Source organism: Drosophila takahashii, chromosome 2R, assembly GCF_030179915.1.
Source record: "Drosophila takahashii strain IR98-3 E-12201 chromosome 2R, DtakHiC1v2, whole genome shotgun sequence".
Classification (NCBI taxonomy): Eukaryota; Metazoa; Arthropoda; class Insecta; order Diptera; family Drosophilidae; genus Drosophila; species Drosophila takahashii.
In genome coordinates this window covers 27838797-27853306 of record NC_091679.1, presented here as the reverse complement: position 1 = coordinate 27853306, position 14510 = coordinate 27838797, and the positions used below count along the sequence as shown (strand labels likewise).

Here is a 14510-nt window from a genome sequence, read left to right as displayed (position 1 = left end):
TGATAAGAGGGCGGTGTCGGGGGGGAGGGGGCGTGGTCACGAAAAGTTGAGTGGGCATCGGGCGTGTCAAAAGACAAACACCAAAACTGCTCGCTGCGGGTCTCTTTGTGTGCGTCCTGTGTGTCCTGTCTCTGTTTGTCCAAATGCGAGTGTCTTTTAAATACTCATTACAAAATTAATTCAGGGAAAAGTTTTGATAAAAATCCTATTATAAACATAAATAAATAAGCTGGCCCCAAGGAGGCGCAGAGAAAGCGGGGGTCAAAGGACACAGCAGTGACTGGGCAAACATTTGTGAGTTAGCAAACTGGAAAAGAGGGCGTTGCCAAGGGGAAGTGAAAGGTAGTGGCAAAGTCAAAGTCAAACAATGAGGCAGCCAGCTGTAAAGGACGAGAGCTGAGACTTCATTAGTGCTCATCCACAATGTATGCTGGTGTCGTCTTGGTCTCGGAATTTCGGTCTCTCCGTCCTCTATATGGCCTCCCATATCCTTTCCTTTTGCTTGCCACAGAGCCCTGAAATGGTTATATGCCATCATGGTTCCGCCACTCGCTTGCGGTTTATTCAACGGCTCTGTCCGCGACTATAGGCATATTCAATATTCATATTTCGCTGCGGCAGAGACATTTATTACGCTCAAAATCCTCACACAAGTACACGGAGAAAATGTTCATGGGCTTTTTGATACAAAATGCGTCCTACTTTTTTTAATAAATTGATACAAGCAAAAAAAAAAAAGGTATTTTTATTTTTTGGATTACTTTGGACCAGGGCTTTGTAGCCTTTTTCAAGACAGATCCATAATTGATTTTATAGATCTAGCCAGAAAAGCTTTATAAAACTCTTATTTTCAGGAAATCGGTCAATATATCAAGTGCTCTGATCTGAATTGGAATAATTTGGCGTCTTATTCTACATAGAGAAATCTATATCTTAATCTAGTACCAAGATAAGTTAGATTTTTTTCCTGTCCACACACATTGATATGGCTACACCTGACAAGTGAATAGAGGGCGGGCCCAACTAGAAAGTCTTGTTTCTGTTTGGCCAACGTTTGGCAAAATTTAATCTCAAACTGAAACCGAAGACATTTTGCCAGTCAACGCTCGAAAATGCTGAGCGAAATTGCTTTGCCCGGCCATGCCCCCAGGGTGATTTGCATAGCACACAGGTGAGGGCGAGGGGCAAGTGGATGGGTGAATGGGTGGTGGGGTGGTGGCCGGTGTGTGGGTGGGTGCCCAGGTTACCGCTATAGAAAACGGGTACTGTCAGTCAAAGAATGGTAGCATATGGGTGTTGGTGGGCTGCCTGTTTTGTGGCATACGCTGAAATTAAAAGACCGAATAAAAATAGAAAATCGAGTTTGAATAATAGATAGTTTACTCTGCCTAGGCCAACTTTATGAAAACATAATAATGCCAAAGTTAATTGATTTTGATAACTTTATGGAGTGTGAGAACTCGCCTAAGTTGATGCAAATTGTATTAACAACATAGAATATTTTGAGACAAAAGGTTTCTAAGACAGCAACTTGTAAAATGCAAATTCGGGAAATGTAAAATGAATGAAACCTTTTCATTTGTTCGTAATTTTAGTTTAAATATATAATTTTAAAAGCATGTAATTTTGCCCAATTGCATTAAATTTGTTTTTCCAATTACCTACAAAAATAATAGTTAGAGTTATTCTTCTATTTATTTGTTCAATATATCTATGATCAGACGTGTCACACGCAATTAAGACATTATAAATCAGATAAATAAATATGAAATTTAATTACCGAATTACAAAATGATTTTACAAATTGTTCCCAAGCAACAGCGTTAATTGCCAAAGATGCCAATCTTTCGGGGCCAGCACTATTTGGTTTTAGTGCTATAAAAGGCCAAAGGTGGTGACAATGTTTCAGTTTCAAATTCAACATGAAGCAGTTCGCATTGTTCAGCATTTTCCTCCTAATTCTGGTGGTGGGATTGGTAAGAGTTGACGGGTTTTCAATCAGCTGCTTGGCTTAACCAGAGGTTTTCCCAGGCCCAGATGCCCCAGCAGGTTTCTGCCCAGGGCCAAAATGGACAGCAGCAGCAGGGCCAGCCGCCGAGACCGCCAAATGGCAATGGAAACGGCAACCAGCAGAGTGGACAAGGACAAAGCGGGCAAAACAACTAGAGCTAGAATGTTCCTGAGGGTGGACACACCTCCTGGCCACTTTCCCGGTTACTTAAATAAACACTTTCTTCAGCAAACTAAAAACTTCGTTTCTTGAACTACATAAGCTGTTCAAAGGCAAGCACAATATTTATGGAGAAGGGAAATGGTAGGAAGGATTTAAATGTAGGATTCTAAAAAAAAATATTAAAATAAGTTGCAAAAGGACTTTGCATGTCGTCCAAGTCACACTGCGCACTGTAAATTTTAAGCTTATCAAGTTAAAAACGATACCACATAACGTAAAATCGAGCATCTTTTCATATCAGCCTTTTTTAGGGTGTACTGAAAGCCCCACCCCTGATCAAAATCCTGGTAGGTTCTAAAAACTTCCCTCATCAATCAAAAACAGCAAATATGAATAGCCCGGCGGTTTAGTTTATGTGACTAAAAAAAAAGTGTATTGTTTTACACAAGCTCTTAGAGCTTTATTGTTTTAAAATTGTTATAACATTTTTGTATTTTTTTTTATTCATCTCTTGCCCGGCTTTGTGTATTTCCACTCTGTCTGGGCCAAGCCGAGTTGGCAAACTTTATTAATAAAGTGCACAAATTATGAGCATGAAACTCACGCCACGCGAACATGGCCGTAGGTCCATTCCTGCTGATGAGCAGGGGTGGCGAGGGGTAAGTGGGAAGGGGTTACGCTGGAATCCTACAAAGCGGCAACTTCTTCGGCGACTTGTGTTCTACATTTTGTGAAAATGCAAATGCTTATTACTCGTGGCAAAGGAGCTGTGCCGCCAGGCAATGCATAATTGCATTATGGCGGCCGGAGTTCGGCTGCAGCTAACCCTCTGTTCAAAGTCCCCGTAACACTTTTACATCGCCCCATCCCCGGAAAACGAAAACACCTTCTAAGCCGCTCCACTTGAGCAACTGCGAGGCAGCCATGTGTGAATGCACCTCGGAGAATAACCGAAAAAGTTGTGCTATCGCTATCAGTCAAGAAGTGTACATAGTGAGTTGAATGGGAGTTGGTCTCGCAGGGAAAGAACAACACTGAAAAGACCATAAATATGCTTTATTTTAAATTAAAATAAATTCTTGATTAACTTATTGCTTGAAATGGGAAATGTATGTATGTTGCTGACATAGTTCAAAATTTATAGAATGTATTAAAAATGATTTTCTCTTTATTTTTATAAAATATATTTTTATATTTTTAGTCTAGACTAAAAATTGGGAGCTTATGTTGCTTCCATATCTGTACAAAAATTGTTTGCAGTAAGAAGAAAGTCTTGCGAAAGCTGGAAATAATTTATTTAAAATCTCCAATTGAATTGGGACTTTTGTATACTGTTCTAGAAAATAAACAATATAAAAACTTATTTGGCTTGGTGTGCAAAATGAAGCATAGCCGTCCTCAATTACCAAATGCTGATGAAAACTCACAGCGAAGCTGAATGGCGAGGAAGAGCCAAACGGCCCAAGCAAAGCGAAGCGCATTCCCTTTGTTGGATGGCAAAGTAATACATATCTCGTCATATATAATTTCCGCTGCGAAGGATATCCAATGTTCGGGAACGAGGACGCAGCTCATCATCGTCATCGGGAGGGAAGCTTCTTGGGAGTCGAGTCCGTGGGACTCAATGGGCGTAGGCGAGCAAAACAAACGCAGCTTTCACTCCAAGCTCCGTCTCAATGCCAGCAAAAGCAACACGTGACGACACGACGCCAGTGAGTTGCGCTCGAATTTTGAGATTTTCTGGGGCCAACAGGAGCCAAGGATGCGGACGGGTCCAACATGTTGCTTCCCGAGCGCAGGACGACACGAGCACGAACACGAACACACGAGGCACGAGTCACGAAGCGCGAACGCGAATCCTGCCTGCCGAGCCGAAGGACGAAATTGCCGAGCCTTTTGGCTGGCCGAGCGATTTTAGCCACGAGCTGATAAAGCCGCAGCTTCTCTGCTGGTCTACAGGCTAGCCACTCGGTCAGTTGAACATTTTCCATGCTGTGATCAAGTTGTCTTTTCCTCTGAGCGCCGAGCGCTGTGCACGCCTTGGACTTGGAACGTTTCGAAATCGGGCTAAAGAAATATTCTAAAAAAATATTCCAAAATATTATTCGAAATGCGAAAGTAAAACCGCAACTTAAGCTACCCGTTTAGTGTGAAATTTTGAAGCAGCAAGTGTGTGAAGCAAAGTGCAAATGGTTAGCGGAATTGTCGTGGCGAAATAGGCGTGGCTCTTGGGTGGGTGCGGCTGTCCTCAGCATGCACTTGTTGTTCCCCACTTGCAACATGAGAAACATCCAAACTGCAGCTGCAACTTTGCCACGATAATTGCTTTTCAATTGCTCGCAATCCTTGCCTCCAGCTGACTGCCAAAATTGTTGTGCTTCAAATATATCGAGTTTCGAGAACTTAAGTGCTCACACGCTTATATTACATTACAGCAAGCCAACAAAATATACAAGACATCAAAAAAAATGTTGAAACGACGGACTGACTTACATGCATTTTATTAGTAAATAACAAATACAAAAAAAAAAACGAATATCAATACCAATGAAAACACCAACGGAAAAAACACAGCCGCAAACATTTTTGTAAAATAATTGAAAAAAGGTTTCGACAGCAAAGAAAAACAAACAAGCGCGTGGAAATCGAATGCTGAAAATCGCCCATAAAAAACATAAATAAATAAACTATGGTCAAAAGAATTTAATTAAAAAAGAAGGGCGAATCAAATGAGGCAAAATAATTAAAACAGTAAGCAAACACAGGAAGTAAACCAACTACATCCGACCGCAAAAATTGAAAATATTCGCCAAGCCGAGTAGAGGGCCAAGAAAGAGAGAGGGCGTTGAGAAACGAAAGAGACGGGGACACAGGCCACGGAGAAATGAAGTCAACGAAGGCGAACCCCAAGACCGGAGTGGATCCCAAAATTGTAATGTACACAAGAGAAAAAAGAACGATTTGCCAATAATTGAATTCACATTACACACTTTCAAATCCACTGCCAATGAGAAACACTCGCACACAAAGAAATCACCAGCTCATGCGACATTGCAACAAGAAAACAGCAGACTCATTCGCATTCCTCAGCCGAACAAAAAATAATCTTTATAGAAGAGTAATTTTTCAAATATATCTCTGCGTTTTTCTTGTCGCGCGTCGCCTCTAAACAATTTCACTTTGTCTGACTTTTGCACAAACAATGGCATTTGTAATTTCCATATCATCTGTCCTCACTCTGCAAAATCCTCCCCAAAACCCCTCTGTCTTAATGTAGTATAATCACAATACCATTTTAATCTGTGCATCTCCCAAGTCCGCCTGGATTCACTGAATTGAGTCGAGTCAAGAGAACATGCTAAAAACTGCCAATAATAACATAATACATACCCTGCAAATATGTATTTATGGGCGCACCCACCCATAGAACGGTACATTTTAAGCTTATTGATTTACCCTCATTTGATTGTGAATGGAAAATGTTTTTGGCATCGGTAATATTTAATTGCCATGATTTAGACGCGTCCGGGGCCCTTGGCTCATGTCTAATGAATTATAATTTAATTATGCATAAAGTGATTGCAATTTGGGTGGGTTCTGCGGCGACATCAATTATTTGATGAGAATGCTTCAGGTAAATAATGATAACTATGTAGTGATAATATTTCCTGTTTTAATTACCATTTGCTTGGTCTTTGCTCTCGCTGAAATTTTTAATTTGGAAATGCTTTTAAGAGCAGACATTTTTTTAAATTGTGCAAATATGTTGATTGCTTTCATGCGCAGTTTTTTCTTGGCCCAAATATGTGAGGTTTTTTTATACGACCAATAAATTTCTTGCATGATTGACCTCATTAACATTTAATTAAAACATTGTTGATAAATGTTTTTAATAATTTTCACCATTTGTTTATTTTGAGTAAGTAAGTTTTCATTCTTCAATTAAATTGACTTTACAACTTTATAGGTCACTGTACATTTTCTGTTTAGTTTTCATTGTTTCTAAATGCCAAACTCTAAGCTTCCCAAATTGTTACGAGCAATATTCGCTTGAACTCACTGAAGCACTGTTAAACATTTTTATGTTTTATTTTAATTTTGCTTTATCCGAAAGTTTCTGCTGGAAAACCCCATCGAAGTCGAATCCTCTGCCCGCACATAAGTGCGCCATATAATTTGCATAAGTGCTTGTCATGCATGTGGCATCGTTGCAAGCCGAATGTTCGTTCAAATGGGTCACACAAAGTCCCATAAAAATGGGTTAGGACCGGGCGGCGTAAATCAAAGTTACCAAACTGAGCTGAAGAGACAAAAATAGCGACATAGATAACGGATAGACGGGGGTAGCAGTTCGAGAGTCTCGTATCGAGGGGGAAAACAAGTCGATTTGGACAACGTCCAAATTGCTGGCAATTATGTGGGAAAAACAGTCAATAAAACATTGTTGTAGTCACCGAAACTCTCTTTGCTCCATGTTCATGTCAATTTTCTAATAGAATTCGCTGCACTTTAGTCAGCAATTAAAATCGGATTTAACCAAATAAACAACAAATTAAGTGGGAGTATTTTAATTTTAATTAGCCAAATCCCCGTTTAGGACCGGAGTTGGGATGACATCGGGGCTTTTTGTTAGTTCCAGTCACGTTTCATTGTTTACATGCTGTGTGTGTGCGAGAGCCCGTATTAATTAATGCATAGAAATGTGTATTTAAGCATATTTTAAAAATTAATTAATGTAATTTCTATTAAAACGGGCTATCTCCGCACCCTCTGCCAGCCATTTTCCGTTATAAACCTTTCAACAAGCCGCACAATTTTAATTAGAAAAGTTTCAGCACGGCCCTGCACAGCCGCCTTGTATGCTCAGCCGAAAAATATGTTATATATACAGATGGAAATATAGCTTTGGCAAACACAGGCCCGATTAAAGCGGGACATTTTTTCGTTTCCTATTTTCCGGGGGCCAAAGAGTGGGAATTACCGTGAAAGCGGATGAATTTCTGCATTTAATTTGAATTAGCATTTGTATTTGAAATTTTAAATTTCCATTTTGTCCGAAATGTTTTTCCACTCTTTCGCTTTAAACGAACATTTAAATAGTCCATTAATTGGGAATTGACATTTAAATTTACGCACTTCTCTGTTGCCTACTTTTCAGCGGGCAAAATGGGGAAATTGCTATGAATTCAGATGAATTTTTGCATGCCATTTTGATTCGGCATATCAATTTCAATTGAATAACAGATTGTAAAGTGTTGTGTTGCTTTAAGGTTTTTATTTTGGAAAAGTGTTGGTCAGGGTTAAAAAATACGAATAAGTAAGTTTAATTTGAATTTGTAATTTTGAATATCAATTTACTTTGAATAAATGTTTGCCGACAGCCCGACAGCTTTAAGGACTTTTTTGTTCGATTATTAACCATTCGCCCTGTGGTACTGGCCACCACACAATAAAGGACAACAACGGCAGAAAAAAAGCAATGCAGCGAAAGTACTGGCGGCACTTTTATCTCTCTCTACACCACCCCCTTCCTCCCTCCCTCCACCAGCCACGCCCACTTTTCCCGCTGCCACTGCGGCTGCTGCTGCTGCTGATGGAATTATTGTGTGCTCAACGAACCGCAAACAAAATCTGTGCTCTGCTCCTGGTCGTTTTTGTTCCCATTTTTAATACACATAAAATGCTGCTTTTTTCGCCACTATTCTCGGCTCTCTTATCTTGGCCACAATTTGCTGTAAAGTTATATCCCCTCCATTCCAGGTTAATGTCCGATTTTGCTGCTTATGCCGCAGGTGCGTAATGGCCACAAGCGATTCCCGCTTATTAATCGCCGCTCATTTGTTTTTCGAAGCCAAGCCAAAGATGCTGACCAGCGCAGACCAATAAATCAAATGTCAGAGACAAAAATTAATTATGCCCGCAAAATGGCGTTGGCGTAATTTGTTACATAATCCAAGGTGCCCGATTCCACGCCCGCACAATTTGTCATAGTTTTTTTGAGAAGACCGAGAGTCAGTCCATTGCATGTGCAAAATACCGAGTTGCAAAATTTAATAAAACAAATTCCAGCCAAAGGACTTAGCCTTCAACTGAATTCAAATCTCAGCAGCAGCCGTTGGAAGCCCGAAAATTCCGTAACAGGCAACATTCCGCTATCCTCAAGGGATGAAGGAGAATGGGGATACGGATAAGACCGCATTCCACCTGATCCCGAGCCCCGAAACCAAGCTCAAGAACCGGCTGAGTCGGAAAAAGGGCCCAGGGGCCATTGGCTGGCTGGCAAACAGAATGGTGCACATAGTTCGAGTAGCTATTTTCCAGTAACTTGTTCTCCACCTGAACGATGCTGTTGCCGAATGCCGTTGCATACTTTCAGTTAACAAATTCCAACTCCGGCTACCTATCCCAGGTATATGTATATATCTCTATACAACCCAACTGCCATCATGGCCACACGCATGAGCTGATTCTGCTAGCTGCCTTTGTGGAATTCGCTCATGAATTTCATATTCTCCGCCTGCAGTGGCATCGGCCTGTGGCATGTGTGTGCTTACTGCATCGGGCAAAAGATTCCTCCGGGGCTGCAGGGCCCGTCAAAAACATGCTCGTCTAACGCAAAAATAAATTGCCAACTAATTAGGGTTTGGGTGTGGAGATACCAAAAGTTGCTAGCTTTTAAGCATTGGCTTCAAAAATATATACTTTAGTGAATTTACTGAATATTTGGTAGATTTTATTATTATATTTTAAATTATAACAATTAAAATATTTCTAGAAGGAAACATTTCTCTTTAAAGAGGTTTAAACTTAATTTGAGATCAGTGGCGACTTTAGGATTACGTTGTGGGGAGATTTCAGAACAACTTTTTTTTGCATACTTTTTGAATACCCAAATTGCTTTAACTTGAGATTCAGAGCTGTTTTTTTCTGATTTCAAATTAAGAACGCTCAAAAGTTCTTAGCAATGCCAAAAAGGAGCCAGCGGTTCTAGTTACCTGGAAATGAAACATTCCTGCTTGAATAACTAATATTTAATGTAGTCAAAACTAGAAGCTCACCCAGAGTAGCAGTGGCAGATCCACATCGAACATGAAGCCAAAAATCTTTGCCGGTCTCTGGGCCCTCATGATCATCATTTGCCACAGTCTCCTCTTCTTCGGTGGCATTTCTGGCCAATTGCAATTAGCATAGACGGCCTGGGCTATTCCCAAACTTTGCTGCTTCAGATACTCGCCGCCATAGCAGTAAGAACTCAGTTGGATGATAATGGCCACTAGAAAGGTGGCTCTGAACGGCACTTGGGCACTCCAGCCACTGCGGCTGAAACGAAAGGCCAGCATGCAGAGTTGCAGGTAACTTAGCATGTATTTTACGAAAACGATCTCGGCAAAAATCGAACTCAGTTCCTTGGCCAAATCGAGAGCCAAGCGATGTCGATGAATGCATTCGGTTAGATGGAAGTCCTGATCCTGATTATGATTATGAACCCTCTTTTCGAGGTATAATTCCAGTAACTGAAACTGAACGACCACGTTGTGAATTAGCCAGGAGAATAGAGTGTCCGTGGCGATGGCCAACCAGGCGGCGGCTGCCACGCCCAGAACGCCCCAAACGTAGATGGGCCAATAGAACTGCGGCTGCCGCTCGTCCAGCCAGAAATTGAACTCCATGGGCGTGGTGGGGGTAAAGACTCCAGTTCTTATATAGCCCAACAGGCCCAGCAGCATGGGAGCAATGGCCGAGGCCCATATCACACCGTATGCGGCATTCCGGAAGGATCTCGAGACATACCGATCGAGTTGGTTTTCCCTCTCGATCTTCAACCGCTGATTGGGCGTGGCACTGGCCTCCTGGTTCAGTCTGTGTAATCGATGAATTAATGACCCAATACGTCTGCGTTTTGCCATCATAGCAAGGAACTTGAAGGTGCTCAGGGATCCTTGCATAACCACCGCAAAATTGTCCGTGAGACGAGTTAGGTCGGATAGATCCTGCAGAGCGTACACCGCCATTGGCCAATTGTGGGAAACCAGGGATAAGACTAGAATCCCTGCCCAAATGGGATGTTTCACCCTCAGTTGTGGACTACTAGGATCGAATCCAACGATTTCCAGAGCTCTTCTCTGAACGGCAAAGTAGCTGGACTCCATGTTGGCTTGTACAATCAGGACTCGGTTTTTCTTGAACTTATATACATGCCACTGGGGGGAAAAATCGAGGAAAACGAGGAACACACTAAGTGGATGCCGTTGCCGCCCCTGAAATTGTGCCTGAAATATTTATATCTTCCGTTAACAGACTACGTGATTCGGTTACCACCAACACTGGGCGTATTGTTTTGATTGGAAATTTCCCATTTCCATTTAAGGGGCGTAAATATCGTATTAACAAATAAATACCCAAAACAGGAAAAATGCTTGGTCAGAAAGAAAAGGGGTAAAGTCTGACTTGATGGTTAACTTGTTATTATAATTTACCTAGAAATTATTTTTAATTTATTCTAATTTTAATGCTTGACATGTCTTTATTATCCTCAAGGGTTATAAGCTATGATTGATATATTTCATTTAGCCTTGACATCTTGCCCAAAACATTAGACGAATATTCCATCATGCCAAGCCCCACCGAAAAAATTTGGAAATTGCTATTAAATTTGTGTATTTAGTCCCAAAAAGTTTGGCCCGAAAATGCCCAGTAAATACACCAAAAATGAAATTAATTTTTGGCACTGGCTGCCTTTTTTCCCAATTTGTTCACCCTTTGGGAGGGAAATGTCGAGACCCATTTTGTGCGCACTTTATTCGCGGGTAATTCAATTACCGTGGAAATCAACAAGTAAATCTGGTCTCCAATTTTATCGCCGCCTAGACGCACCAAATCGAGTGAAATAGCCATTTGGCGGGGTATATTATGTAGAAGCTTTCTTTTTTTTCGATTTACTTTTGGGTCCTTTATTTTGGGGTCCAGCTTAATGTCACCTTAAATGCTCTCAATTAATCTCCAGTGGGTGCGGTTGAACAAAGACCTTTCCCAGAAATTTTAATAACCGCCATTTGCATTTCCCCAACCACAGCTCACTGATTTTGTACAAAGTTCCGGCTACAAAAGTTATGCAACATTTTCTGGAACAAGCTACCCCCTGGCAGAAAAACATGCTCTATAATTTATTAAGTTAGCATTTGCAGATTTTTATTTAAATTTCATTAAGTTAAAGTCGTCATTGTAGTCACACGCATTCATATGTTTGCACGTTCGCATATGAAATTGATATTTTATGCAAAATATTTACCAAAAAGCCACACAAGCAATAATGCCAGCGGCTGTGTGAGAGAGATGGAACGTGAGAAAGAGAAAGAGACGGAGAGATGGTACGAAAAAGAGAAAAGAACACACCTGCTGCTCGATAATTTTGACAGCGGTCCGGCTTTTGGTCTCTCGAGCAATTTGCTTACTACCTTACTCTTTCTTCTCGCATTTCTCCCTCTCTTTCGCTCCGCGTATCCCCGTCTTTCTCGCTCCGCTGAGGTTTGTGAGTCTTTCGCGGCTTTGTTTATTTCATTGCCTTCGTGTGAGTTAAGGTCGGTGCGACTGTGTGTGTGCGGCTCCTTTGTGTGTCACCCATTTTGGAGGTTTTTTATGTGCTTGTGGCGAACCGTAAAAAAGCGTCTTCCAAATGGAGTGGCATACCAGGCTTAACCAGCTTGCCAAGCTCTTCGTTGTCCCACCTCCCCGCCCCATCCTCTTGCTCCTTTTGTTCAGTTTAAGGAACTAGCAAAATGTTTCACATCATGTTGCTCATTTGTTGCCCCATCAGCGGGAGTTCTGGGGTATAGATGGGGTATGCGGAGATAGGGGATTACCGAAGATACTATGGGGAAAACTTTACATCAATACTAACCACTGATCCTTTTGTTGATTAGGTTTTCCTATCTGTGGAATACTTAGAATAGCAAATGTGAAAGTAATGCTCATTTATTCTTTAAGAATTAATTTTTTATTTATTTTACCTTTCAAATATTTATTTTAAATTACACCTCAATTTCTTTCCAAGGGTATCCTTGTCTCGATTGCCTTTAATCGCCATCTCTTCACCCGGGATGCGTTCTAAAGTACTGGCAATTTTTCAGCCACATTACACGGGGCTCCTGTTGTCCGGCTAAAAATAGAGAAAGTGGCCAAGGTAGAGCAAGAGCAGATAGGATGCGGATGCAGTTAGAGGGAGATGGATGGAGGGACATCGAGTGAGGGTTCCACATGAGCAGCGGAGGAATTGAATAAAGTTAGCATGTCGCCGCAGGGAATGAGCCACCACCCCCTTAGCCTGCGTGGAAGTATGCTGGATGGGGAAAAAAAAGCAACATTCAATAAAAAATTAATAGGAAAACATTCAATGAACGTGGCACAAAGGCGCCAAAGGGCCACCAGCAGATATCCCAATATCGCCCCGTTCGTGCTCGACTGCAGCGCTGATGAACAAGCCATCCTGTGTGTGTTCGGAAATCACAGGTAATGTGGTTTTACGAGCACCGTGAGACAGGTGAATCCTTCCCCTTTTCCCTCCCCCTCCGGCAAACTGATAAATGCAGCCCAACTTGGTCGTGAGCCTGACAGCATACAGGGCATACAAAGCATGCTAATAAAAACATATACTACGTCATCTCCATGTTCATGGGGGTTTCGGGCTGCGAGTTTGCGAATTTGCGAGTGTGGGTTATGTAAGCGGATGTGCAACACTTTTTTGTATAGCCCGGCAGCCAGCCAAGCGTTGATTATACTAAACTTGTTTACTTATGCCGTTCGTGTGTGTGTGTGTGTGTGCTCCTGGTGCATGTGTGTGGGCTCGGAAAAGTGCAAAATTCAGCATAACCAAGCATACTCAACGACCAACTCGCTGTGCCTGTGTAAATTTCGGCTTAGCCACGCGGGCGCTAAGCAGCGGCAAGAGCAAAGCAAGCAGTGGAGCAAAAGAAGGGGTTGGGAAGGGGTTGGGAAGGTGGTTAGTAAGGGGTGAAAAATTGCAGAGGAAGGGGTGAAAAACGGGAAGAGGCGAAAGAACGGGGGCACTGCTATTACCAAGTGCAAAGTGTGGCTCAGTGTGATGAATGACGCCAAAAAATTTGATGGTACCCGATTAACATAATGATTTGCATACGTTCAGCTTGTCCTTGCAGCATGAAAATCTTGCAAAACGTCGAAAAAAGGACTTACTAACGAAGGAAGGGAGTATCGTCTTGATTGATGCCAAAATGTCAGGCGGTTGAGGGGAGTGTCAATGTTGCCAGCCAAGCAGATGCAGCAAATTTTAACATCTTAGCAAAAAGTGCAAAGGAAGTGTGTGCTGTTGTATGTACCTAAATATTTAAAAATGCTTGGTAACTTTAAAGATTATCAGATTTTTTTTTTTTTTTTAGTGTAACTTATATAAATTTACATTGATCAGCCAACTTAATGGCTATAAAACGTATAGTACAAATAGGAACAAATAAAGATTATCAGATAAATTATAAAAAATTCATCTTGTTCTAAAAGTAAATCAATTTATTTATCAATTTATAATTTATAGAAAGTATTGTGGTCCTTCCTTTACAAATTAAAGTAAATAGTGAATAATTTAAATTTTCCTTTTCTCTCTATTCATTGAATTTTGTAGTCATATTTGAAAATTTCAAAAGGGCATCCATGCCAATTTTCGATGGTTTTTAAAGTGGTTTTGCATGTAACATTTTGTACATGAACAGGCATTACCCCACATGCTATTCAGATGCATACATAAACAGCCATGCACTCTTTTGGCAGAGCTGAAATTAATTTGAAGCGTAGAAAGTATAAACAGGGGCAAACACAAGGCTATTACCTTCGCAGGGGGAGAATTGTGCGGATTGCACTGCAAACGGTATAAATAAATAACCGAACGAGCGAAAATCGAAAATGGTGCGCGAGTTATTCAACTGCAAGAGCAACATCAAATGTTCGAAAAAGAGGAACTCTGGGAAAAAGTTGCAATTGAATAAGCGAAAACTTACCAGACGACTGGAGACTCACTAGAAGTGATTGCTATTTGCTTAAAGCCTTAGCTGCAGCGGGACAAATCTCGGGGCCCATGGGGAGCTTATTAATTATAGACAAATATGTGGTAATTGACTATGGCAAGACACACACACGGACAGCAGGAACAGACAGAAACTGAGATAAATCTATATATATACGCACACAATGGAGTCTGAATCTGAGCTTGAACTAAGCGAACAATGAGCTAATTTTAAGCTAATATTTATGCAGCAATTAAAACGCTTCAGTTGAGCTGGGTTCGACATTGCCTCCCGTGAAACCACCCACA

General features: G+C 41.3%; 3 protein-coding genes across 3 annotated transcripts in view; 2 read left to right on the top strand and 1 right to left on the bottom strand.

Annotated features, from left to right (window-relative positions):
• The window catches only part of LOC108061560 (pneumococcal serine-rich repeat protein), a 73731-nt gene that overhangs the window by 27695 nt on the left and 31526 nt on the right, over positions 1-14510 (top strand). The gene's annotated exons all lie outside the window — the stretch shown is intronic.
• On the top strand, positions 1923-2776 carry LOC108061561 (uncharacterized). Its single transcript, XM_017147852.3, has 2 exons — positions 1923-1976; positions 2032-2776. The coding sequence occupies exons 1-2, from the start codon at positions 1923-1925 to the stop codon at positions 2164-2166; spliced, it is 189 nt and encodes a 62-aa protein (XP_017003341.1). The 3' UTR covers positions 2167-2776.
• On the bottom strand, positions 9112-10323 carry Or45a (Odorant receptor 45a). Its single transcript, XM_017147637.2, has 2 exons — positions 9232-10323; positions 9112-9168 (listed from the first exon to the last, which is right to left on the bottom strand). Exons 1-2 carry the CDS (start codon positions 10321-10323, stop codon positions 9112-9114), a joined length of 1149 nt encoding a protein of 382 aa, XP_017003126.2.

Bases quoted from the DNA above. Each gene is read 5' to 3' on its own strand.
- LOC108061561 (XM_017147852.3), top strand. From the start codon at position 1,923: ATGAAGCAGTTCGCATTGTTCAGCATTTTCCTCCTAATTCTGGTGGTG. The intron at 1,977-2,031 runs GTAAGAGTTGAC...AGGTTTTCCCAG, and splicing joins TAATTCTGGTGGTGGGATTG to GCCCAGATGCCCCAGCAGGT.
- Or45a (XM_017147637.2), bottom strand. From the start codon at position 10,323: ATGGAGTCCAGCTACTTTGCCGTTCAGAGAAGAGCTCTGGAAATCGTT. The intron at 9,169-9,231 runs GTGAGCTTCTAG...TTTCATTTCCAG, and splicing joins ATCTGCCACTGCTACTCTGG to GTAACTAGAACCGCTGGCTC.